Source organism: Coregonus clupeaformis, chromosome 16, assembly GCF_020615455.1.
Source record: "Coregonus clupeaformis isolate EN_2021a chromosome 16, ASM2061545v1, whole genome shotgun sequence".
In the NCBI taxonomy this organism is placed as follows: Eukaryota; Metazoa; Chordata; class Actinopteri; order Salmoniformes; family Salmonidae; genus Coregonus; species Coregonus clupeaformis.
In genome coordinates, this window is record NC_059207.1 from 44,766,038 (window position 1) to 44,792,951 (window position 26,914).

The following is a 26,914-nucleotide window of genomic DNA, read 5'->3' on the forward strand; positions in this document are numbered from 1 at the left end:
ACGCGCACCACAGGCTTGGTGCGGGGAGCAGGAATGGGCCGGACCGGGCTGACGACGCGCACCCCTGGCTTGGTGCGGGGAGCAGGAACGGACCGGACCGGGCTGACGACGCGCACCCCTGGCTTGGTGCGGGGAGCAGGAACGGGCCGGACCGGGCTGACGATGCGCACCACAGGCTTGGTGTGGGGAGCAGGAACGGGCCGGACCGGGCTGGCGACGCACACCACAGGCTTGGTGCGAGGGGCAGGAACAGGCCGGACCGGGCTGGCGACGCGCACCATTGGCTTGGTGCGAGGGACAGAAACAGGCCGGACCGGGCTGTGGAGACGGACTGGAGGTCTGGAGCGAAGAGCTGACACAACCCGTCCTGGCTGAATGCCTATCTTAACACACTCTGTGTGAGGCATCAGCACAGGACGTACAGGGCTGTGTACACGTACTGGCACTACAGCACGTGACACTGGCGCAGGATATCCGGGACCGAGGAGGGGTACTGGAGCCCACGAGCGTTGAGCCGGCACACTCCGTCCTGGCTGCATGCCCACCTTAGCACGACACGTGCGTGGTGCTCGCACAGGACGTACCGGACTGAGCCGGACCACTCGCGGCACAGTACGCAGCTCCGCATATCTCGGAACCTGCCCAGTCTCACGCTGCCTAGCCTGAGTACGGGGAGTTGGCTCTGCTCTACCTCTAGGCTCCTTCAACCTCCCTTCCGGCCCCCCAAACCCGGTGGCCTCCTCTCCTAATCCCCAAACTCGCCCTGTAGCTGCCTCCAGCAGCCTTGTCGTCCATGCCATGTGCCCCCCCCCTAAATATTTATTGGGGTTGCCTCTTGCGTGTCCGACGTCAGCCCGGTTGGCGCTGCTGCTCCTCTCTACGGCGCGCCTCCACCGTCTCCTCCCACCGACGGCGATCCATACCGGCCTGGATCTCCTCCCAAGTCCAGGACCCTTTCCCGTCCAATATCTCCTCCCAAGTCCAGGCTGTCTGCTCCTGGACACGCTGCTTGGTCCTGTTATGGTGGGATCTTCTGTCACGATCGTCTAAAGGAGTGGACCAATGCGCAGCGTGGAATGCGAACATACTTTATTAGATATTCACCACACGAACAAAAAACAACAAAACGATACGTGAAGTCCTTGGTAGCAAACACAAACCAACACGGAACAAGATCCCACAAATAACAAGTGAACACAAGGCTGCCTAAGTATGGTTTCCAATCAGAGACAACAAGCAACAGCTGATTCTCGTTGCCTCTGATTGAGAACCACCCCGGCCAACACAGAAACACATGAACTAGATACTGAAACAATCAACACAAAACATAGACTCTACACACCCTGGCTCAACATAAAAGAGTCCCTAGAGCCAGTGCGTGACAGAGGTTTTCACTCAAAATCTCACAATACATGGCCCCATTCATTCTTTCCTTTACACGGATCAGTCGTCCTGGTCCCTTTGCAGAAAAACAACCCCAAAGCATGATGTTTCCACCCCCATGCTTCACAGTAGGTATGGTGTTCTTTGGATGCAACTCAGCATTCTTTGTCCTCCAAACACGACGAGTTGAGTTTTTACCAAAAAGTTATATTTTGGTTTCATCTGACCATATGACATTCTCCCAATCCTCTTCTGGATCATCCAAATGCACTCTAGCAAACTTCAGACGGGCCTGGACATGTACTGGCTTAAGCAGGGGGACACGTCTTGCACTGCAGGATTTGAGTCCCTGGCGGCGTAGTGTGTTACTGATGGTAGGCTTTGTTACTTTGGTCCCAGCTCTCTGCAGGTCATTCACTAGGTCCCCCTGTGTGGTTCTGGGATTTTTGCTCACCGTTCTTGTGATCATTTTGACCCCACGGGGTGAGATCTTGCGTGGAGCCCCAGATCGAGGGAGATTATCAGTGGTCTTGTATGTCTTCCATTTCCTAATAATTGCTCCCATAGTTGATTTCTTCAAACCAAGCTGCTTACCTATTGCAGATTCAGTCTTCCCAGCCTGGTGCAGGTCTACAATTTTTTGTTTCTGGTGTCCTTTGACAGCTCTTTGGTCTTGGCCATAGTAGAGTTTGGAGTGTGACTGTTTGAGGTTGTGGACAGGTGTCTTTATACTGATAACAAGTTTCAAACAGGTGCCATTAATACAGGTAACGAGTGGAGGACAGAGGAGCCTCTTAAAGAAGAAGTTACAGGTCTGTGAGAGCCAGACATCTTGCTTGTTTGTAGGTGACCAAATACTTATTTTCCACCATAATTTGCAAATAAATTCATAAAAAATCCTACAATGTGATTTTCTGGATTTTCATTTTCTCAATTTGTCTGTCATAGTTGACGTGTACCTATGATGAAAATTACAGGCCTCTCTCATCTTTTTAAGTGGGAGAACTTGCACAATTGGTGGCTGACTAAATACTTTTTTCCCCCACTGTATGTCTGTCTGTCTGTGAATTCCAGATGGAAACGTTACCCTCACGAAAACACTTAGCTACTGTAAATCTCTCCCTACAGTATGTCGCTCCAGTCACTCAATATCCGCAGTGATTTGGTTCCACACAGTGGTGTGTGTGTGTGTGTGTGTCTCATCCCAGCCAGCATCACTGCAGAGATCAGCTTATTATCTCATTTCTTCAACACAAAAAAACATACAGTTTGCTTCAGAGCAGACAGACAGGAAAGAGCTCAATGTCTGGTATCTGGTCAGTGAGTGGAGCATCATTAGCTCCAGCCCCATCCTCTGGACAGCTGTGCCATAGATAGCCTGAGGATTGATCCATGCTATCCGTATCTGGCTGGTGAAAACAGTCCTACTGTAGCAGAGCGACAGGGTCCAACACACAAACAGACAAGATACACACCTGTCAATATGGACACATCTAAATACTGCTTTTAAACACCGTAGAGCCATATTCAGAACAGGACTTACTGAGGAAGGAGAGTGAGGGAGGGAGATACAGAGAAGAAACAGAGAGGAGAGGAGAATTGTACAGCGGATGGGTTTTTGAGAGTATAGTGAGGGAGTGGAGAGAGAGAGGGTACATGTGATGGTGTACAATACCTGAACAGTGGTATCTAGCAGCATTATTGTGACAGTCAGACAGAGAAAATGAGTATCGAGAGAAATAAAGAGCATAGAGAGAAAAAGCCACAGTAGAGAGGTAGAGAGTGAAGTGAAAGCCAGAGAGAAGAGTAGTATAGAGTGGGGTGAGAGCCTACCTGAGCGGTGGTAGCGTGCAGCACTATGGTGACAGTCAGACAGACAGCTGGGGCGAGACAGACGCCTCCTGGCCTCCAGGGAGAGAGCTGCCATCACAGCACCCATAGCAACCAGGCAAGACCAGACGGCACAAGGTGACTAGAGAATAAACTAGACTAGACAAGACTAGACTTCAGCTCTGAATAGAGATGCCACCAATGCCAAACTAGAGACTCCAATGAGATGACCCTAGAAGAATTGATGCAAGATTCCAACGAGAAGAGACAACTATGATTGGAGACAGCTAGTCACAACTTAACACTGCAACGAGAGAAGATGAGATTTCAACGAGACACACGCAAAGTGATCCAGTCAGAAAATAAAGTAATAATAAAGTGAACTCTCAGATAATAACTATTCTACCTGTCATATCAAACTACAGCCCAATAGATCACAGCACAGATTTAACTGACACTGAAAACTTTGTGGAGAGGGCAGACTGTGTCAAATTTCCCAGTCTGTTTTGAGTTTGTGACACTGGGCTTGAGTCAGACAGATGAAGAGAGAGAGAGAGAGAGAGAGAGAGAGAGAGAGAGAGAGAGAGAGAGAGAGAGAGAGAGAGAGAGAGAGAGAGAGAGAGAGAGAGAGATCAAACAGGACAGACCAGAGAGCCTGACCTTTCACAGGAAACATCACACACTTCCACCTCTTTCTTCTCTACTTCTCTCACCACTGAGTCTCTCTGTCTGTTTCTCTCACTCTGTCCACGTTCCTCACATTTAAGTCCCCTTCAACTCCCCCTTCATCTCCCCTTCCCGCTCTCTTGTCCTGTTCCATGATCACATGTGAAATACTTCAAATATACAGCCTGTAACATGTGTACCTGAGGAACTGTAGAAACTGTTGTAAAAGTTGGGTCTTAACAACATAACCAGACAAAATTGTCATATAACCATGTTAAGGCCAAAATCAAAGCTGTGTAATGATTTATAATACCCACTAGAGGGCGGTAACACCATGTATGCAGCAGAGTCACGTTTACCTATATACAGCTCTGGTATACAGTAATGCTGAAAGGTTTGTCATCTGATATCTTCATTCCTAATTAGCAGTCAATGAGAGATGAAACATGAGAGGATGGATCAAATAATAGTTCAGCCTATTTAAAGAATCACATGAAGTCTTACTCAGCTGTTCTACAGAAACATTCATGATCATGTAATATGTGTAGACCTACAATGTGTCACGTGGTTGGTCATTCCTATGTTCCTGTTCAGTGTCTCAGTGTCACAAGGATGTAATCGATTCAAAACAGGAACCCAAATGGAAACAAAATAATCCCATTCGATTACACATATGTTACCAGTGTTTCCACTAGCGATTACAGCCTCAAGTCATCTTGGGTATGACGCTACAAGCTTGGCACACCTGTATTTGGAGAGTTTATCCTATTCTTCTCTGCAGATCCTCTCAACCTCTGTCAGGTTGGATGGGGAGCGTCACTGCACAGCTATTTTCAGGTCTCTCCAGAGATGTTAGATCGGGTTCAGGTCCGGGCTCTGGCTGGGCCACTCAAGGACATTCAGAGACTTGTCCCGAAGCCACTCCTGCATTGTCTTGGCTGTGTGCTTAGGGTCGTTGTCCTGTTGGAAGGTGAACCTTCACCCCAGTCTGAGGTCCTGAGCGCTCTGGAGCAGGTTTTCATCAAGGATCTCTCTGTACTTTGCTCTGTTCATCTTTCCCTAGATTCTGACTAGTCTCCCAGTCCCTGCCGCTGAAAAACATCCCCACAGCATGATGCTGCCACCACCATGCTTCACTGTAGGGATGGTGCCAGGTTTCCTCCAGACGTGACGCTTGGCATTCAGGCCGAAGAGTTCAATCTTGGTTTTATCAGACCAGATAATCTTGTTTCTCATGGTCTGAGAGTCCTTTAGGTGCCTTTTGGCAGAATCCAAGCGGGCTGTCATGTGCCTTTTACTGAGTAATGGCTTCCGTCTGGCCACTCTACCATAAAGGCCTGATTGGTGGAATGCTGCAGAGATGGTTGTCCTTCTGGAAGGTTCTCCCAACGCCACAGAGGAACTCTGGAGCTCTGTCAGAGTGACCATCAGGTTCTTGGTCTCCTTCCTGACCAAGGCCCTTCTCCCCCGATTGCTCAGTTTGGCCGGGCGGCCAGCTCCAGGAAGAGTCTTGGTGGTTCCAAACTTCTTCCATTTAAGAATGATGGAGGACACTGTGTTCTTGAGGATTTTCAATGCTGCAGACATTTTTTGGTACCCTTCCCCAGATCTGTGCCTCGACACAATCCATTCTCGGAGCTCTACGGACAATTCCTTTGACCTCACGGCTTGGTTTTTGCTCTGACATGCACTGTCAACTGTGGGACCATATATAGACAGGTGTGTGCCTTTCCAAGTCATGTCCAATCAAGTTGTAGAAACATCTCAAAGATTATCAATGGAAACAGGATGCACATGAGCTCAAGTTCGAGTCTCATAGCAAAGGGTCTGAATACTTATGTAAATAAGATATTTCTGTTTTTTATTTTTTATACATTTGCAAACATTTCTAAAAACCTGTTTTCGCTTTGTCATTATGGGGTATTGTGTGAAGATTGATGAGGACATTTTGTTTAATCAATTTTAGAATAAGGCTCTAACGTAACAAAATGTGGAAAAGGGGAAGGGGTCTGAATACTTTTTATAATAATAATAATAATAATATGCCATTTAGCATACGCTTTTATCCAAAGCGACTTACAGTCATGCGTGCATACATTTTTTTTGTGTATGGGTGGTCCCGGGGATCGAACCCACTACCTTGGCGTTACAAGCGCCGTGCTCTACCAGCTGAGCTACAGAGGACCACATGAATGTATACGAACAACATTATGTTTTTATCATAAACATCACACTTATCCAAACCACAAGCCAGAACTAGCACATCAGAAAGTGTCTATTCCCTGTGTATTCCCGTGTAGCTCAGTTGGTAGAGCAGCGCCAGGGTTGTGGGTTCGATTCCCACGGGCGACCAGTACGAAAAAAAGTACGAAAATGTATGCACTCACTATTTTAAGTCACTCTGGATAAGAGCGTCTGCTAAATGACTAAAATGTCAAATCTAAATGTATTTGTCTACTCATAGCGAACCACAAAGGCCAGCATTTATAGCAAATCCTGATACAGACTGCTAGGTAGAGGGCCCACAAACTTGAATAATTGCATTGTTTACTTCGAATGACCAACACACAGGAGTAGAGAGGCAGTTGGGGGAGGAAGTGTCTGTGGATGGTGGTTGGAAGAACGCGCTTGTTTGAAATGGAAAATCTTCTCGGTAGTTACTGACAAAGAAGAACATCAAGACGAAGCAGCTGCTTTACAAGTGGGATGCACTGTTGAGCGCTACATCCCGAGGGGTTTGTGCTGATTGTACGGAGATTGTGACAGCCGGTTAAATGGCGCCCCTTGAGAGGGCAAGAACAAGATGTCAGGAGAAGTGCAGAATTATCATAAGGAGACGTATACTTGGAATACGGAGGAGGACTGGAGGGAAAAAGAGAGGCAGAGGAGGTCGAAGAGGGACGAAGAGGGTGAGCTTGAGTTGGTTAAAAATGGTGAACAAAAGGGAGATGATTTGTTAAAGAAGAATGGTAGAAAGTGTAAGCAGAGGGAGCTGTACGCCGGATCAAAGACAGGAGGAGAAATGGAAGTGAATGAGGGCGAAGTATCGGAGGTTGTAGGTGTGGTGAAGTTCTCGGAGCCCTAGGCTTGCACTGAGGGTCAGGATAAAGATGAGCCTGTGACAGTAGGAGTGACATTTTTGGAAAAAGTGGACCCTCGTCTTTTGGCTGATCCATTTGTGGTTTCAGGGTGGGTGAAAACAGAGTTGGGTGCTGTGGAATCGGTGAAGGTAACCAGAAGTGGTCTGGTGATAATTGTTTGTGTTTCTGCTGGTCAGAGGGAGCAGGCACTCCGCGTTAAACGAATGGGGACAAGAGATGTGAATTGTTTTGATCTCAAGGAAAGGGCGTCATTGAGAGGAGTGATTACTTGGTGCTGGCATCGGCTGTAGCTGAGCTTCTAATGTTAGCTAAGTCTCTTTGTTTCAAAACCTTTCGCTATATTCCGGTTGAAACATGTCTTCTTCGGTGGGGTTTATCGACAGTTGGCATCCAACGTAATGTTGAATTACCACCACCTACTGTACTGGAGTGTAGGCCAGAGACAGGGAGAAACTAAATTCTACCTGCCAGCCCGTTGCTCTTAAAAAAAGATAACAAAATATTTGAGACTATATCTAATAACGTTCTACTCAATATACTCTTTAAACTAATTTCCTGTATCCCCTTCTCCCTCATACTAGATCTCAGCCTCTCTCTTTCCCTCTGATACTGCCCACACTGTAGCAATACATGTCCCACGGTCTCTATTTCCTGGCAATAATCACACTTTCCTGTTGGATGCTTTCCTATCACATTTAAAGTCTTATTCAACCGGCTGTGTCCCACCCTTAATCTTGTAAAAGTAGCCTCCTCTCTTCTGTCCCTTCCTGCCGTCCTCCCGACTTTCCTCTGTACTTGAAATAAATGCCTGCCCTTAGTATCTCTATTCCACTGCTCCTGCCATCTCTGCACCATCACTGTCCATATCAAGCTTTTTGCCTTGCTCATTGAAACTACAACATCAACATCCCCACTACTAAGTGCCTGTTTAGCCAGTACATCAACTGCCTCATTCTCCTCCACCCCCACATGGGCTGGGACCCAAGTAAATCTTATCTGTATACCCATCTGTCTAATCCTGCAATGGGTTTGTAGTACATCATAAAGCAGGTATTGTCTGTTACATGAGCCAAAGGACTGCAGACTCATCAACACTGCACATGAATCAGAGCAAATACCTACTCTGTCTGGCTTGACTTCCTCCACCCACTGCAAGGCCAACAGTATGGCCATCAGCTCCGCTGTATATACAGCCAGATGATCTGTAATATATTTCCTGACTGCCACCCCACATTCCTGCACTACAAATGCTGACCCAGTACATCCTGTCCTTGGATATTTTGAACCTGCTGTGTAAATGGCCACAAAATCCTGATACACAGACGTCTATTAAACAAATCAGATGGATCAACACCCTCCCTATCTTTCTATAGTCTCTCCAACACGTATAAATCAACTACTGGAGGTGGGAGTAGCCATGGTGGATTTACAGGAATAGCTACCGTTGGACTAAACTCCCTTCCATACAGTCCCATCTCCTTCACATGGGTATTACCCACCCACCCAAAGCTTGTGTTCTGTCTTCACTCATGTTCCCAGCATGCCTGTAAAATCCCTTTAGCAGGATGAGACACACCATGTCCCTGTAGGTTGACCCAATAATTGGCATATCTCCTATCTCCACCTATAGTGCAGCCACTGGGGAGGTCCGAAACGCCCCACTACATATTCTGAGTCGTTGCCCCTGTATGACATCTAGCCTTTCCAATGAGGTTCGGGCTGCCGTACCATATGCTATACTGCCATAGTATATTACAGATCGGATCAATGCAACATACATGGTCCTCAATGAGGAACGCCCAGCCCCCCACTCCTTCCTGTCAGACAGCGCATCACATTTACCCCCTTCTTACACTTTCCCACCACTCTCTCGATGTGTTCTGCCCAGGTCAGTCTAGTGTCAAAGTATACCCCAAGGAATCTGAAGGCCCCCACCCTCTCCAAGTTTCTCCAATAACCTCAAGCATACCTCATCTCCCACCTTCCTCCTGGTAAGGAACACTGTCTGAGTTTTCTCTACAGAGAACCTGAATCCCCACATTAATGCCCACCGCTCTACCTCATCAATTGCTTCCTGTACCTTCCTGACTATGTATGGCTATGTATTCCCATCTTCCATAAGGCCCCATCATCTGCAAATAACGACCTCCCAATATCCGGCTGTACCTGAGAGTAAACATCATTGATCATGATTGAGAACAACAGAGGACTAATCACGCTCCCCAGCGGTGTATCATTATCCACCAGGTAGCTGCCTGATAGAGACTTCCCCACCCTCACCTGGATAGACCTTCCAAACAGGAAATCCTTTATCCAGTTGTACGTTCTTCCTCCTACCCCCATAATATCAAGCTTGATTAACAACCCCTCCTTCCGCATCATATTGTAACGACCCGGTATTGTGTTCTGTGTTCGTGGGTGTGTTATTGTTCTCATGGGTGCTAGCAGGGGTTAAATATGCCAGGACAGACGGAAATATTGGGGGGGGTATGATGGGTAATCCCACTGGGTTTTGAAATGCATAAATAGGGGTTACTGTCTCATCTCTCTCTCTCTATTCGGGACCCTGATCTGCTCCTATGAGTCTGCCCTTAACTTGACATGGTATATTTGTGTATGTTCGGAATTTAGTGGCGTGGGCTGTGGCCTGAACAATAGCCCAGTTTAGGAATAAACCTGTGTTCTGCCCTGCACACCTGGTGTCCGTCTCTTTTTCCTTTATGACCCAGCAGGGTCATTACAATATCATACGCCTTCTCCAAATAAAAAAAGACAGCTACAACAGTCTCCTTGTTCACCTAAGCCTTCCTCACCTCTGCTTCTAAGCAGATCACTGGGTCCATAGTTCCCCTCCCCTTTCCTGAACCTACTCTAATGTGGCGCTACTAGCCGCCTACTCTCCAGGAAGTAAGTTAGCCTCTCCGTAATCATACGTTCCATAATCCTACCACATTTTATGTTATTTGCTATTGGCCGATAGCTTGTTGGCCTCGTTTGGTCATTCCCTGGCTTCCGGATTGGTTTCCCCTTCTCCCACACTCTGTTGTACAACACCAATACCTTATCCAGTGCCTCATCACTAAGCTGGGCCAACATAGCACACCTCATCTTTCCCAGGTGAGGTTAACCCAGCCTTACCTATTGCCCTTTTCATCTCTGCCATGATAAATGGTTCATTCAACACATTATTTACATCCTCCCTCCTATCCAGCACTCCTGGTTGCTCCTCTCTCAATCTCTCTCTCCCCCGCTGCCCCTCCTCTGACAAATTTGCAGAGCTATGCACTTGGATGAACGCTTTGGCTATCATCTCTGCCTTCACCTCATCTGTTACTGGCACATCCTCCACACTCGTCAACAATGGATAATCCCACTCCCTTCTGACCCCACTCCTCTTAATCATCCCCCACACTTCTCCCACAGGTGTCGCCCTTCCAATGGTGTCACAGAACCGACGCCAACATGACCTCTTTGCCTGACGGATAGTTCCCCTCACCATGGCCTGGGCCTGCTTATACTGAATCAGATGTTGGAAGTTATGCGTCCTTTTCAGTACTCTAAATGTCCTGTTCCTACTCCTCACCATTGCCCCACACTCCCCCGTCCACCATGGGACTGCTTTCCTCCTCCTCCTCCCTGAACTCTTAGGTATAGCCTCAGTAGCTGCCCCCAGTTATTTATACTATCCAGATATCTGTTTTCAAAATGGCCTCTCTAGTTTAGAAAGGGAAGGGCGAGCAAACACTGGCATACACTCAAAAATGCTTTCCCCAGACACCCATAGGCTACATAACAGAGGACGGAGAAAGAGAAAGACAGCATGGGAGCAGAGAAGGTCAGAAAAAGGAGAGGACGAAAAAAGGATAGAAAGAGAAGGACATGAGCTTGCTGATTCAGCAGTGGCAGAGAGAGTGATGAATGGATGGATGCTGTTGGACAGAAGGACAGAGGAGGATGGGGGGATAGTTTTACATCTAATCAATGGCACAATGGAAGGACAGGCAGACATCTCATTAATTGTCGGTCAAAAGACAGACAGACAGACAGACAGACAGACAGACAGACAGACAGACAGACAGACAGAATGACTGACAAGCCGAGTCATAACCAGAAGTCAGAGAGAACACAAGAAAACCTTTAACGCCATTAAATAACACTGATATGTATTTGTCTTGGTGTTTGTACCAGTCTTAAAAACAACAAAAACACCCACTGATTGAAGAGTGGCAATATAGTGTTGCTAAAACTTACAACCTGCCGAGAGCAAGATAGACCACAAACCAGATGGGAGGAGAGACAAGAATGAGCGTTCCACCCAATGACCCCCTATAATGGATTAAGCACCCTAGTGACCTGCTCTGCTCTGTTCTGACCCATGATGTAACTTAATAACCTCATGCTATCTAGTCTCCCACACATATAGGTCACTGGCACAGAAGAGCCTGGCACTATGTTGGAGAGACACACAGAGGAAGAGACCACCTGGAGTACCTGGAGCGAGTGATCCGGTAAGGAAGCCAAAGAAGCAGCATAGGATGTTATTCACCTCCTTCTTAATCTCCGTCCTGCACTCGTTCATCCTCACTAAGGTAACCAGGAAGGACCGAGGTAACCAGGAAATCAGGATACAAACCATAAAAGGAGGAGCATTTGAATAACATTCACGTAAAGGTAAATTGAGGTTAAGACAAATTAACATGTGTGGAGTATTTCATTTTGGCCTGATTATAGGGACTCATAAAGTAGATCCATTATGAGATTAAGGATCAAGGAGACTGAGAAAAAAAGAAAGAGAGGTAGAGGCTGAGGTAGAGCCTGAGGGAGAGGTTGAGGTAGAGGCTAAGGTAGAGGCTGAGGTAACGATTACATACATGTGTCGTGTTGTGATGGAAAATTGTATCTTGTGAAGGGACAGCCTTGAAAATGTTCATCTTGTCTTAGTGTCATAAATAATCATTGGTTCCTGCCTGTGCTTGGTAAAGATATTAGGGGGGGGTGACATGACCACCTCCTCAGGACCTTCTCGCAGAATGCCCAGAATATTTTCTACAAGTTAAGATAGGAGACGGTGCCAGACACATGCCGTAACCAACCCTATGAACTATGCCTATTTTTAAAAGCATTTTAGTCATTTAGCAGATGCTTACAGGAGCAATTAGGGTTAAGTGCCTTGCTCAAGGGCACATCGGCAGATTTTTTACCTAGTCAGCTCGGGGATTAGAACCAGCAACCTTTCGGTTACTGGCACAACGCTCTTAACCACTATGCTACCTGCCGCCCCGTAATGTGTCTGTAACCAGTATATAAGAGATCTAACGGGACTTCCCCAGTAGAGCTCCTGATCGACATGTGTACTTGGTGTATTGAGTTGGTTGGAACCTCTCTAGCGCACTGATAATAAAGAATGATTCATTTAAGATTGACTTTGAGTGTCCCTGTGTAGAATTTCACGACAGTGTGCAGTGGCGTGTATTCATGGATGCCAAGGGAAGCCAGGCTTCCCCAAATATTTGACCAATTAGAAAAAAAAAAAGATAAAATAATTACATTTCGTCTCTCTCTGTGTTTTCATAATTTTCCGTAAATTTGCAAGTGGCTGAATCTCACCGGAGAAATCACCTGAACGAGGGAAACAGCACCCCTCTGTCTCAGTATGTGTAGCCCATGTATCTGATGCTGTCTGGACCAAAAGAGTATAACATGTTGCCACCGTAGCATTTGATTGATTGATGCCAGCAAGCATTTGGCCTCCCTTGATCAAAATATTATAAAATAATTAGCCAATCAGCGTTGAGCTGAGCTCAACTGTGGGTTGTCCTGGTGCAGCAAAACGCCCCTGAAGGAGGCAAGTTTGGATTTGGCTTCAGACCAATCAAATCACTTCCTTAGCAAAACGTCATTTTCAGAAACACTTTCTGTTTCTGGTCTGCTTGTGTTGATGTCCTGCAGTAGCTAGCTTGCGAAATCGTCCCTTTGCTAAGCCATGGACGGAGATGGGTATTTGGACTTGTGGTTTTGACTTAATTCTCTGTACAGGCCAATGATTATGATCCAACCATAATTTAATATGTTGTGCCACTGGCCTGAGACCATTGAAGCTCAATATGTAGCCTAGATTTAGCATAGTAGGCTCACGTTAACTAACTAGCTAGCTAGCTAGCTAGCTTAGCTGGTTCTGTGTTTCATTGTTGCCCATGCAACGAAGTTAGGCTAGCAAGCATTTTAGCTAGGTAGCCTATGACAACAAAAACTAAAAGTGTACTGTATGACAGAGTCATAGACCGTTTTGCCAAAATGAAAGAGAGTGAGCAAAAAACTGTTGTTTTTACTTGCGCACGCACGCACGCATGCACACACACACACACACACACACACACACACACACACACATTTAAACATAATCAAATCAACAAGGCAATATATGCTTAAGTTTAATACACTGAAAACAAACGTAAAGATATCAAAAACAATTTAGTCAAATCAGTGTTGCTAAATATCATGTGGCTGTCCATGGCACTGATTTCTGTCTGTCTGTCTGTGTGTGTGTGTTGAAATGGTGCTGAAATAGCGGAGGCAGTGCTCCTGTTGTCTTTGTGCTGACTTGCGGTAACTCCGTGGTTCTAAATCAGTAGTTGTTTAGTAAACTGTTGAAAACATGAACTTGCTTGACCGTGCTACAGGTGATATAATGGTTTGTTACATGCAATAGGATTGTGTGTATCCAGCGGATTAGAGGGACTCACAGTAGCAACCAGACTTGAGCCTGTCCCCCCTCTCTATCGCTCTTGTTCTCTCCCCAGTCTCCCTCTCTATCTCACTCTACCTCCCCCTCAGTATATATCCCTCCCTCCCCTATCTACCCCTCTCTATCTCTTTCTCTCCCCCCTCTCCCTCCCATTTCTCTCTTGCTCTCTCTCTCTCTCTTTCTCTATCTGATGTTCATGTTCCTGACACAGAACACTGTGATTGTGACCACAGAAACAGAATATATAGGGTATATAGGGATGTGATTCTCTCTTCCTAATCACATTTCACTGACCTGCTAGAATAACATCCAAGAAACATCAGTTTTTGATCCATGGTCCATTGTTACGTCCTAGAATAACTCTATAGCTTTAGATCCATGCGGTTCTGTTACATTGTTGAGAACAGAATTCACACAGAGTGAGGTCAAACCTCAAAGTTTCTCATGCCTCACACACACTCAACAGTATCATGTACTGAAACACATACAGTGCAATCAGAAATTATTCAGACCCCTTAACTTATTGCACATTTTGTTACGTTACAGCTTTATTCTAAAATAGATTAAATTGTTTCCCCCCCCTCATCAATCTACACACAATACCCCATAATGACGAAGCAAAAACAGGTTTGTAGAAGTTTTTGCAAATGTATTACAAACAAAAAAACGAAAATATCACATTTACATAAGTATTCAGAACCTTTACTCAGTACTTTGTTGAAGCACCATTGGCAGCGATTACAGCATCGAGTCTTCTTGGGTCTGACGCTACAAGCTTGGCACACCTGTATTTGGGGAGTTTCTCCGATTCTTCTCTGCAGATCCTCTCAAGCCTTGTCAGGTTGGATGGGGAGCGTTGCTGCACAGCTATTTTCAGGTCTCTCCAGAGATGTTCAATCGGGTTCAAGTCCGGGCTCTGGCTGGGACACTCAAGGACATTCAGAGACTTGTCCCGAAGCCACTCCTGCGTTGTCTTGGCTGTGTGCTTAGGGTCATTGTCCTGTTGGAAGGTGAACCTTTGCCCAGTCTGAGGTCCTGAGCGCTCTGGAGCAGGTTATCATCAAGGATCTCTCTGTACTTTGGTCCGTTCATCTTTCCATAGATTCTGATTAGTCTCCCAGTCCCTGCCGCTGAAAAATATCCCCACAGCATGATGCTGCCACCACCATGCTTCACCGTAAGGATGGTGCCAGGTTTCCTACAGATGTGACACTTGGCATTCAGGCCAAAGAGTTGAATCTTGGTTTCATCAGACCACAGAATCTTGTTTCTCATGGTCTGAGAGTCCTTTAGGTACCTTTTGGCAAACTCCAAGCAGGCTGTCATGTGCCTTTTACTGAGGAGTGGCTTCCGTCTGCCCACTCTACCATAAAGGCCTGATTGGTGCAGTGCTGCAGAGATGATTATCCTTCTGGAAGGTTCTCCCATCTCCACAGAGGAACTCTGGAGCTCTGTCAGAGTGACCATCTGGTTCTTGGTCACCTCCCTGACCAAGGCCCTTCTCCCCCGATTGCTCAGTTTGGCCGGGCGGCCAGCTCTAGGATGAGTCTTGGTGGTTCCAAACTTCTTCCATTTAAGAATGATGAAGGCCATTGTGTTCTTGGGGACCTTCAATGCTGCAGACATTTTTTGGTACCCTTCCCCAGATCTGTGCCTCGACACAATCCTGTCTCGGAGCTCTACGGGAAATTCCTTCGACCTCTTGGCTTGGTTTTTGCTCTGACATGCACTGTCAACTGTTGGATCTTATATAGACAGGTGTGTGCCTTTCCAAATCATGTCCAATCAATTGAATTTACCACAGGTGGACTCCAATCAAGGTGTTGAAACATCTCAAGGATGATCAATGTAAACAGGATGCACCTGAGCTCAATTTCAAGTCTCATAGCAAAGGGTCAGAATACTTATGTAAATAAGGTATTTCAGTTTTTTACTATTTTTTTTATAAATTAGCAAACATTTCTAAAAACCTGTTTTTGCTTTGACATTATGGGGTATTGTGTGTAGATTGATGAGGGGAAAAAACAATTTAAACCATTTTAGAATAAGGCTGTAACGTAACAAAATGTGGAAAAAGTAATGGGGTCTAAATACTTTCCAAACGCATTTCAATGTGCAGTCCCATTTCTGACCACAAGGTGATGGTGAAGAGCTGTGACAGTAAACTCCTGAGGAGACACTCACTCAAGGAACAGATGTTTGATAGAACAGTATGACGTGAATGCTGTACATTTAGAGACATGCAGAGGGAGAGGTATGCGACCAGTTTATGTTTTTAATAGCCGCTTTAGCTGTTGTCTAAACCAGGGTTTCCCAAACTCGGTCCTGGGGCACCTCCTGGCTGCATGTTTAGTTTTTTTGCCCTAGCACTACACAGCTGATTCATTAATAAATTCCAATCCAGTTAATTAGAGTTTAAACATTCAACTCCACATATCTCCCTCTTTCTCTCCACCTCCTCTCTCCCCTCTCTCCCTTACCCCTCTCCCACCCCCTCACCTGCCACTCTCTCCCTCCCCCTCACCTTCCAGCCCTCCCCCCACCCCCCCACCCCCCACCCTCTCCATCATCACCTTTATCTGGTGTTGTCCTGCTGGTGATGATCCATTTGACCAGACAACAGTTCATCAGGGCTTTGTGTGTGAACTGGGGCTTCTGCCATTTCCCAGACTCCTTCACTCTTCCTGGACCAGGCTCTACCCCGTTGGCATCCCCCAACAGACTGCCATCCACCACCTTACCGTCCTTCTAGAGAGAGCGAGAGAGAGACAGCAAGAGAGAGAGAGAGAGCAAGAGAGAGAGTGAGAGAGACAGAGAAGAGAGAATAAAGCCCATAAATTGAATTGAATTGAGAGAGAGAGAGAAAGAAAACAATTACAGACCTGCAGACCACATAGGGAGACAGACAGTGAATGATTACTACTGTAGACCATTGATGATAGACATGTGCAAACACAGAGGCACAATGGATCAATAAAGCAATGTAGGCTCTGTGTGTCTCTTTTACTGACCTCTAACCTTACACTTACATTCTATTCTCTGAGGAGCTCTTATATTGTATCTCTGAGGAGTGTTTAGTAAGGCCACAGTGTAGCTAACTAATTTAAAAGAAGGACTAATTGAACCAATTCTGAATGGGGCCTATAGGATGCTGCGTTCTGATCTCATACCCCTCTCCCTGATGTGAGCATTTGCTCACTCCCTCCCTTGGATTTAAAACATTGGATTGGTGTAAACTTAGGATAGAGGGAGTTTGTACAATTTTTTAAAATACCAGTTAATTCCTTTTAAATTCACAAGAGGGAGGGCACAAGTGCACACTTCAGTTCACAGGCCCATAGTCTTGGAGGAGAGATACAGGGTGTGCAGGCTTTAGTTCCAGCCCATCACTAACACACCTGATTCAGCTAATCAAGATGAGTAGTCGATTAAATGAATAAGGTGTTCAAAAGCTGGGCTGTTCACATGTGAATGACTCATTAGAGACCATTCAGTGCTACTTCAAATGCCATGCTCCATCTCTGAGCTCCATAACAGATAGTTACTGTTATCAATACTACTGTATGGCTCATCATTAACCATTCATCAATGAAGTGCTTATTAATTAAGATAATCCGTCAAATGCCAGCTCTAACAACTGTGGGCTGGTCTAACAGCAGAGATGTATGGACATGTAGAAATGAATAAAGTGATGAAAGCAATGTGACAAATTTCTGTCTGTAAAGTTCTTACGGGACTATAAAAAGCTATGGGGCGAAGGAGAGATAGATGAAGATGAATGGAGAGAGAGAGAGAGAGAGAGAGAGAGAGAGAGAGAGAGAGAGAGAGAGAGAGAGAGAGAGAGAGAGAGAGAGAGAGAGAGAGAGAGAGAGAGAGAGTGTGTGAGAGAGAGAGAGAGAGAGAGAGAGAGAGAGATGGATGTAGAGGGTCATCAGATCACACTCCAGTGAAAGATTCAACATGAGAACAGACAGATGAGGGGAGCGACAGAAGGATGGGGGGAACGAGTAAGAGGTCCAAGGCAATGTTCCCTCTAATCCCTTTCATCTGCTGAGCGCACACTTGAATGTTGTGAAAATTCTGTGCAACTTCCAGCGCTTGTTTACTGTGAACACTGTGGCTGTACCTGCTTTGAGTTACAGTTTCAGACAGTGGTCAAGTAGGCTACTGTGGCTATTTGATCATAATGTACGCCTACCAGAGTGGCCTACCATCAAAAACAATTGAGAAAATGCATCCCGTAACATTTTAACATGGAAATAGCTGTTCTATCATTCAGCCTACAGTAGAAGCCAATGTGTGGTGTTCAATGTAGGCCTACATTCCATGAGACTTTTGAAAAAACATGCAGGGCTTGACATTAACATGTTTATCCACTTGTCCTTTAGACAAGTAGGTGACTGAAAATGTTGTTGTGTTGTTTGATGCAAGAAACCACTTTACAAAATAAAATGCAATATTATTCCCATACCATTATTACAGAGAATCAGACAAAGAATGTTACCCTCTGCCTATTGGCTACTTAGCTTATTCAAGACCGTCTCAAAATATAACACTGCCCCTTTTCAAAGATGTCTAGAAATGTAGGAATCAATCACTCCCCCATTGCTGACTACAAATTATCTGTAACTGGGCTAATAACTCACTAACTAGCAAAGGTTATGAACAAATGTGATCTCAAAACAAGCTTTTCTGCTCACGACCACTCATGCTGAACACAGTCCAGTTCAAAGTGAATGGCACAGATCCATACGGCGAATTCGGAAAGTATTCAGACCCCTTGACTTTTTATACATTTTGTTACGGTACAGCCTTATTCTAAAATGGATTAAATATTTTTTCTTCCCTCATCAATCTACACACAATAACCCATAATGACAAAGAAAAAGAAGGTTTTTAGAAATTTTTGCAAATTTATAAATTACAAAAAAAACGGATATATCACATTTACAAAGGTATTCAGACCCTTTACTTTGTTGAAGCACCTTTGGCAGCGATTACAGCTTCGAGTCTTCTTGGGTATAACGCTACAAGCTTGGCACACCTGTATTGGGGAGTTTCTCCCATTCTTCTCTGCAGATACTCTCAAGCTCTGTCAGCTTGGATGGGGAGGGTCGCTGCACAGCTATTTTCAGGTCTCTCCAGAGATGTTAGATCGGGTTCAAGTCCGGGCTCTGGCTGGGCCACTCAAGGACATTCAGAGACTTGTCCCGAAGCCACTCCTTCATTGTCTTGGATGTGTGCTTACGGTCGTTGTCTTGTTGGAAGGTGAACCTTCGCCCGAGTCTGATGTCCTGAGTGGTTTGGAGCAGGTTTTCATCAAGGAGCTCTCTGTACTTTGCTCTGTTCATCTTTCCCTCGATCCTGACTAGGATGGTTGTCCTTCTGGAATGTTCTCCCATCTCCACAGAGGAACTCTAGAGCTAGGTCAGAGTGACCATCGGGTTCTTGGTCACCTCCCTGACCAAGGCCCTTCTCCCCCGATTGCTCAGTTTGGCCGGGCGGGCAGCTATAGGGAGAGTCTTGGTGGTTCCAAACTTCTTCCATTTAAGAATGATGGAGGCCACTGTGTTTTTGGGGACCTTCAATGCTGCAAAAAAAATGTGTTACCCTTCCCCAGATCTGTGCCTCGACACAATCCTGTCTCGGAGCTCTACGGGCAATTCCTTCGACCTCATGGCTTGGTTTTTGCTCTGACATGCACTGTCAACTGTGTGACCTTATATAGACAGGTGTGTGCCTTTCCAAATCATGTCCAGTCAATTGAATTTACCACAGGTGGACTCCAATCAAGTTGTAGAAACATCTCAAGGATGATCAATGTAAACAGGATGCACCTGAGCTCAATTTCGAGTCTCATAGCAAAGGGTCTGAAAACTTATGTAAATAAGGTATTTCAGTTGTTTAAATTTGCAACAAATTCTAAAAACCTGTTTTCGCTTTGTCATTGGGTATTGTGTGTAGATTGAGGAGGGAAAAAAATATGTAATACATTTTAGAATAAGGCTGTAACATAACAATGTGGAAAAAGGGAAAGGGTCTGAATATTTTCCGAATGCACTGTATATGGCAATGGTCTGTTTGCATATAGGCCTACTGCAGCTCTAATTGGTTATGCCGCACTGGTCTGTGTAAAGTATGGGCTGAGTCATGTGTGTCAATGCAATAGAATCCTACTCCGATGCATTCTGCATCCAACAACATCTCTTGCATAGTTCGTTTTGTTTCAGTATGTTGCATTGAAAGTAGTTAATATTGCGTTGATTCGATCACAATTCCCACAGTAAAGGGAAACGTTGATAGTGTTAACTAAGGGGGAAAACTCAAGAAAGTTGAGTGAAGTTCAATCTCATGCTTCTCTGGGCGGGATGATATTTCTTCTGGGTGGCAGTCCCGGGGGAGCTGCTCACAAGCGCACCCACGCAGCTTAGAGGGAACATTGGTCCTAGGGTTTATGTGTGTCTCCACCGCTAACCGCTAATCCTAAAGCATAGCAGAACAGCATTGTCTCTTTACGTAAGGATGTTTCAACAAAGTGATTGAGTGGTCCAAGGGCATTGTGAATGTCAGTCTGGATGGATGAGGGATCTAATAAGATACAGCTCATTTCCCTAAACTCTTCTAAAATGTCTCCATTGATCAGCCGTCTGTCTCACCCCCACAGCCACACACACAAACACACATGATTGGCTAGGTCCCCTTGGTGAGAGAGGGAAGGAAATGACGGGAGAAGACACAGGAGCTCTGTTTGGTCTCTGCCGTGTGGGATGGAAGCAAGGGATGACGGGAGAAGAAAACACACAGTGGAGGAATGTAGATGGCTGTGAGATCATGGGGGAGTCTGACCACACAGGCTCATCCCTCTCTTTATACAGAGAGAGAGAAAAGAGAGAGAGAAGAGAGAGGGAGAATGTAGTGAAAACAAGGACTGGTTTGTTCTTGGTTTATCCTAATGAATACTGGGCTATCTAAGCAAGAGAGCAAAGGAAGGATAGAGGAGAGACGGGAGAGTAGTGGGAAGAGAGGGATGAGAGAGAGGAGGTAGTGGTGGGCTAGAGATAGAGAGAGAGAGGGATAAGGGAGAGAGGGAGAGAATGATGGAGAGAAAAGAGGAAGAGGAAGAGGGGTGGAGGCAAAGAGAGAGACAAAGGAGAGATGTACAGTAGATTATTTCAAATTGATTTTCTATTTTTGTGCATTTCACAGAGAGATGGAGGTAGATAAGGTGGGAGAGAGAAGTAGGGGAGAACAACATAATGAGAAAGAGTGTATTTATTTATGTTTATTTATTTTCCCTTTTGTCCTTTAACTATTTGCACATCGCTACAACACTGTATATAGACATAATATGACATTTTAAATGTCTCTATTATTTTGGAGTGTAATATTAACTGTTTTATTGTTTATTTCACTTTTGTTTATCCATTTCACTTGCTTTGGCAATGTAAACATATATTTCCCATGCCAATAAAGCCCCTTGAATTGAATTGAGTGTATGTGTGTGTGTGTGGTGCCTGTGTGTGTGTGTGTTAATGTCACATAGATATCCCATTGCAGAATGACCACATAAGAAGATGAAGGAGTGATATAATTCTACCCATCCTATTATCTGGAAATCTTTTTATTGTTCTTCATGCCAGATTAAGAATAAAAGAAACAACCAAGAGGAGAAGATGTAGAGGAAGAAACGAAGGATAGGAACAGTATTTTTGTAACTTTTCCTGTTGAAAAACAATATCTCACATATAAATACAGGAATGTAAACACACTTAATAAGGGTACAAAAATGTTTTTAGAGGAAAATTGTATTTTTTAGACACAACTGCAAACTTCAAGGAGTAGGCCATTCAAGGAGTTGGTCTGGTGGTGCCCTTTGATATCATCGGCCTCCCCCCTTGCTTCCAGTAAACAATAGTGGCGCAATAGAGAACAAAATATGAAAGCCCCACCCCCCACTTGTGCCAGGTCATGAGGATACCTGGATCACCTATTGAGATGTGCCTTTTCTTAAGTAAATCAGGTGATAAATGAGGTAAAAAGGAGACTGGAGTGAAAATGTAAAGAGTAACAGAGAGAGAGAGGGAAAATCGAGGAGAGGGCATGCAGGAAGAAGAAAGAGGATGGAGAAAAGGAGGAGAGGAGAGGAGGGGGAAGAGAGGAGGAAGAGGAGGAGGAGAGAAGTATAATGAAGAGGAGAGGAGCAACAGACCCTGAATTAGCCCTCCTCCCTATCTCCGTCTCTCTTCTTCTTTTGGATTTAAAAACCCCACATGCTGGATTATTCATACAGTCAGGCCAGTCTAGCATTCAAACACACACACACACACACAAACACACACACACACACACACACACAAATATACAGAAGGGGCACAGACAGTGGTATCCTGCCCTTCACAACACACACAAATAAAAAACATGTAGGCTTAAAGGCACACAGGAGTGGGCTCACGTGCCTGCACACACACAGACACACACACACATATTTTGTTATTCTGTCCTTGTGGGGACCTAAAATTAATTTTCATTCAAAATCCTATTTTACCTATCCCATAACCCTAAACCTTACCCTAACCCTAACTCTAAACGTAAACGTAAACCTAACCTCTAACCCCTTAAAGGCTCTGCATGGTCAATCTGCCGTCTGCATTGGCCGTGCCGCATTTACAGGGATACGGCCTCGGCAGAAGTCAGGGCATTTATACTTATTTCGTTTCGTGGAGCACCGCACTGCTGTTGAGTAGAGCTGTTGTGAAGGAAGTTGTCAAGGAAGTGAGTTTGTGTTTATACAGGACCTCCCGCCCCCACCTATCATCAACCAATCATGTCAATGCGAAACTATACAGAGCTATACGGAGCTCTCTGCATTGTTACAAAATTTGGGAGGTGCACAGCAATGCAGTACCGAGCTCAATTTGACCTCTGCATGCCTCCGGAGGCTCCGCGATTGCGTCACACCCTCCATACGGAGCCTCCGACCACATTTTTGGATCAAGCAAAATTTTTATTTTACCCTTACCCTAACCCTAATTTTAATCGTAACCCTAATTGTAACCCTAACCCTAAACCTAACCCTTATGGTTAACATAGCCTTTTTCCTCATGTGGTGATGTACTGAATGAGAGATGCTGAGATATTATAGACCCATCACTAATGAAGCAAAGGAGAGTGAGGAGCGGTGGACAGGAGAGAGGGGTGAGGAGGGGGAGCAGAGGGGAGCGGAGGAGAGAAGGGGGAGTGAGGAGAAGAGGACTGAAGAGAGAGATGAGGAGAGGGAGTGGAGGAGAGAAGCAAAGCAAGGAGAGGAGCAGAGGAGAAGCGGAGGAGAGAAGAGACCTCGACTGTAGCGTCACAGACGGGTAATCCATTAATAAGTCATGTGTGATTAACATCCTGCCTGGCCACCTGTCACACCCTGGCTCTGGGACTCTATATGTTGAGCCAGGGTGTGTTCATTCTATGTGTTCATTTTCTATGTTGGGTGTTCTAAGTTGTTCTATGTCTATGTTGGCCAGAGTGGCTCCCAATCAGAGGCAACGAGTGTCAGCTGTTGTGGGTTGTCTCTGATTGGGAGCCATATTTAAACTGTATGTTTTCCCTTGGGTGTTGTGGGTTTTTGTTCCGTGTCGGTATTGTTAACCGTGGACTTCACGAGTCGTGTTTTGTTTGATACTTTAATTAAATAAAGTCATGTTTGTTTCACCCGCTGCGCCTTGGTCTACTCACTACTACGACGATCGTGACACCACCATGGAGAGATATGCTCTCTCTCTCTCTCTCTCTCTCTCTCTCTCTCTCTCTCTCTCTCTATGTGTATATATATGTTTGTGAGTGTGTTTACCTCTCTCTCCCTCCTCTGCCCTTGTACCCCCGCTACTCCTCTCTCCTGCCCTCCTATCCTCTTCTCCTCCCCCACTATGTATTACTCATGTTTTAAAGACGGTAGTGTAGGCCTACAGTTTATCAACACTACTGGTTTTCATCCTTCCCACCTTATCGGGACGGATTCAGACCTGGCAAAGACACCAGAGGTCTATACTATGACGCCAAATGAAACTACTCTGAATTTTCTAAAGCTGGCCAGCTTCAGTTAGCTTCACATTCCAACTCAGGTTTCATCCATGTTACCAAGGTGGATATTGATCCTGCACCTGCCGCTATCTCAAGCCAGTCTTGTAATTGCATGTGCATGTCGCAAGTGGATAACCCAGCGAGTCAAACACTGAACTCTTCACTGAGACAATGCTGAAACAGAAATCGATGGGTGAGTCAGTGACACATTTTCATTTTTTGTCGTTAATGCACACACACACACCAGAATCTCCCTTTTCTCTCATTAGACCTTGATATTCATATTTATCCTTCCTCTCAGTGTCAGTATACATATCCATCCTCTCTCTCTCTCTCTAGCTCTTTCTCTCTCCATCTCTCCATTGCTCCCAATTTATTTCTCAGTCAATCACTTCGCTCGTCTTCTCTCTCCTGTCCTCCTACTCTCTCTCTCTCTCTCTGTCCTTTCTGCTTTTCTGTGTGTGTGTGTGTGTGTGACAGTGGTCTGCTTTAAAGGATCCGTGTGTGTAATGAGTATTGACCCAACGAAGACCACTTACACTGTGTAACATGGCTACTAGAGAGAGAGAGAGAGAGAGAGAGAGGGATGGATGGAGAGAGACTGATGAAAAGAAAGAGAGAAGGATGGAGGAAAAGACAGCGATAGGGGGGGGGGAAGCATGAGAGGAGTCCAAAGCTTCTATTGCTGTCTCCTGAGACTGCCTCTTTCTCTGTGAGAAAACGCATGGTTGTCATAGACCATGGGTGTGTGGGAGTGTGGCAGATTCATATGGACATGAGTGTAGGGGTGGTTTGTGTGTTTGTGTGTGTTTGTCTGTGCTTGCATACGTGTGTGTGTACTGACATAACAGTAATCAAATCAAAGTTAATTGGTCACATACACAGATTTGCAGATGTTATCGCAGTAATACCTAGCAATAAAAAGAAAATAAATACACACATATAAAAAAATATATATATTATATAAGAATACAGAATACAATATATACTGTACATATAAAGTGAAACAGTATGTAAACATTTTTAAAGTGACCAGTGTTCAATGACTCTATGTACATAGGGCAGTAGTCTCTAAGGTACAGGGTAGAGTACAGGATGGTAGCCAGCTAGAACAGTGACTAAGGTTCAGGGCAGGGTACTGGACGGACGTTGATCAATGTGAGCTCAGCCTGCAAAAATCAAGAATGGAAGCTTTTCCATCAACATGCTTTGTGTACTACATAAACGCCTTATCAAAAAAAGTTGATACTATCTTCTATTCATGAGCACTGATCCTAATATTTGTGTCATCGTTTGTACTATACTAATTATGTTTTATTTCCTCTGGTGAAAACCAGATGAAACCATTGGCCACATGAAAAAAGCTACTGTAAATCTCTCCCTGTGTAGCTCCAGCCACTCAATATCCACACTGATTCTGTTCTACACAGTGCTGTGTGTGCCTCTCTAGGGGATGTGGTTACAAGACCCCCCAATTATTAATGAGCCTCTGTATGTCTCTCTAGGGACCGATTGAACAGGTGTATTTGCATGCACTTGCAGGTGTGTGTGTGTGTGTTTGTGTGTGTGAATGCTTTGAGTGATGAGGACTCACAGAGTTGTGGAAAATGTCTCTGCTTTGAAGTGAACCTGTAAGTGTAAAGCCATATGATGCTGACTGTGAGTGTAATCTCATTCTGCTCCTACTGTACAGGTACCAGTGTTAAAAGGCTACAGTGTGTGCACACCTTCGTTCCAGCCCAGCACTAACACCTGAATCAGATAATGAACTAAACATAGTCTTCAATTTAGATCACAAGTAGTGTAGTAAAGAGCTGGAACCTGGGCTCTAGGTCCTTGGTTGGTCAGCCCTGGTTTAGACCTGATTATAACAGAGAAGGGGTAAGGATGGACAGAGGGAAGGACACAGGAACACAGACAGACAGACGGACAGACATAGTTCTTGAATAAAAAAGATGAAAGAATAAGGTATGTTTCTTGGATCTGTCTTGAATGAGTCCCCCCTGAATTACAGCACTAGACGAACGCTCTTACTTCAATACATATCTCAGAACTATCTATGTAAATACTGTACACATGTAAATATCACATTATCGTTTACATAAACATCCAAATGTCAACAGCTCATCAATGTCAGCCATGCCTGCAGAGAGAGAGGGAGTGAGGGAGAAAGATAGACAGAGATAGAAGGGGATGAGAGCGAAATAGAGGGGTCATTCCACCAATTCGGTGCCTTTTGACTTGGTAAGTTCAACTTCCTAAAAAACTAATTTTCCCATCTCAAGATGTAAAAAAAAAAATATATATATAGTAAATATCAATTAAGTGGCAAATAAAGTAACAGGGTTAACAATTTCACCTTAAATCAGCCATAAATCCTGTTGTGACAGGGGTAATGGAAGCTTGTTGTGCTTTTTTGTATAAATCTAAATATGTTGTCACGACTTCCGCCGAGGCTTCCTCCCCTCCTTGTTCGGGCAGGCTTCGGCGTTTGTCATCACCGGCTTACTAGCCACTGCCCTCCATATATCATTCCATTTGTCTTGTCTTGTTAATTACACACACCTGGTTCTTATCCCCTCATTAGTCCGTGTATAAGTGTTCCCTCTGCCCCCCTTGTCCTTGTGGGTGATTGTTTATTCGTGAGAGTAGTGTAGCTCGGTGGAGATACTCGTACCTTGTTATTGCCGGGGTAGATATTTCCCCTGTGCCTGTTATTGTTGGAGCTACCTGTCACGTTCTTTCAATGACGGGACAGACCAAGCCGCAGCGTGATATACATCCATGTTTATTTACTGATAAACACCACGACAAAACAACAAATGAAACTAAACGTGAAGTCCAAGGTAGCACACACAACATAACTTACACGGAACAAGATCCCACAACCCACTAGTGCCAATAGGCTGCCTAAGTATGATCCCCAATCAGAGACAACGAGCGACAGCTGCCTCTGATTGGGAACCACACCGGCCAACATAGAACTACACATACTAGAATACAAACATAGAAAAAGCACAACAAAGAATATACACACCCTGACTCAACATTTAAGCGTCCCCTGAGTCAGGGCGTGACAGTACCCCCCCCCCCAAAAGGTGCGGACTCCGACCGCACA

At 45.1% G+C, this 26,914-nt stretch overlaps 1 protein-coding gene across 2 annotated transcripts in view; it reads right to left on the reverse strand.

Moving 5' to 3' along the window:
- Nucleotides 1-26,914, reverse strand: part of LOC121584993 (calsenilin-like) — a 52,963-nt gene that overhangs the window by 20,782 nt on the left and 5,267 nt on the right. Inside the window, exons 2-3 of one of the 2 annotated variants that reach the window (XM_041901285.2) lie at nt 16,299-16,473; nt 15,190-15,192 (exon numbers count right to left, since the gene is read on the reverse strand). In XM_041901285.2, coding sequence (XP_041757219.1) covers nt 15,190-15,192; nt 16,299-16,473 — 178 coding nt within the window. The remainder of the gene's footprint in view (nt 1-15,189; nt 15,193-16,298; nt 16,474-26,914) is intronic. The other variant, XM_041901286.2, reaches the window with a different exon arrangement.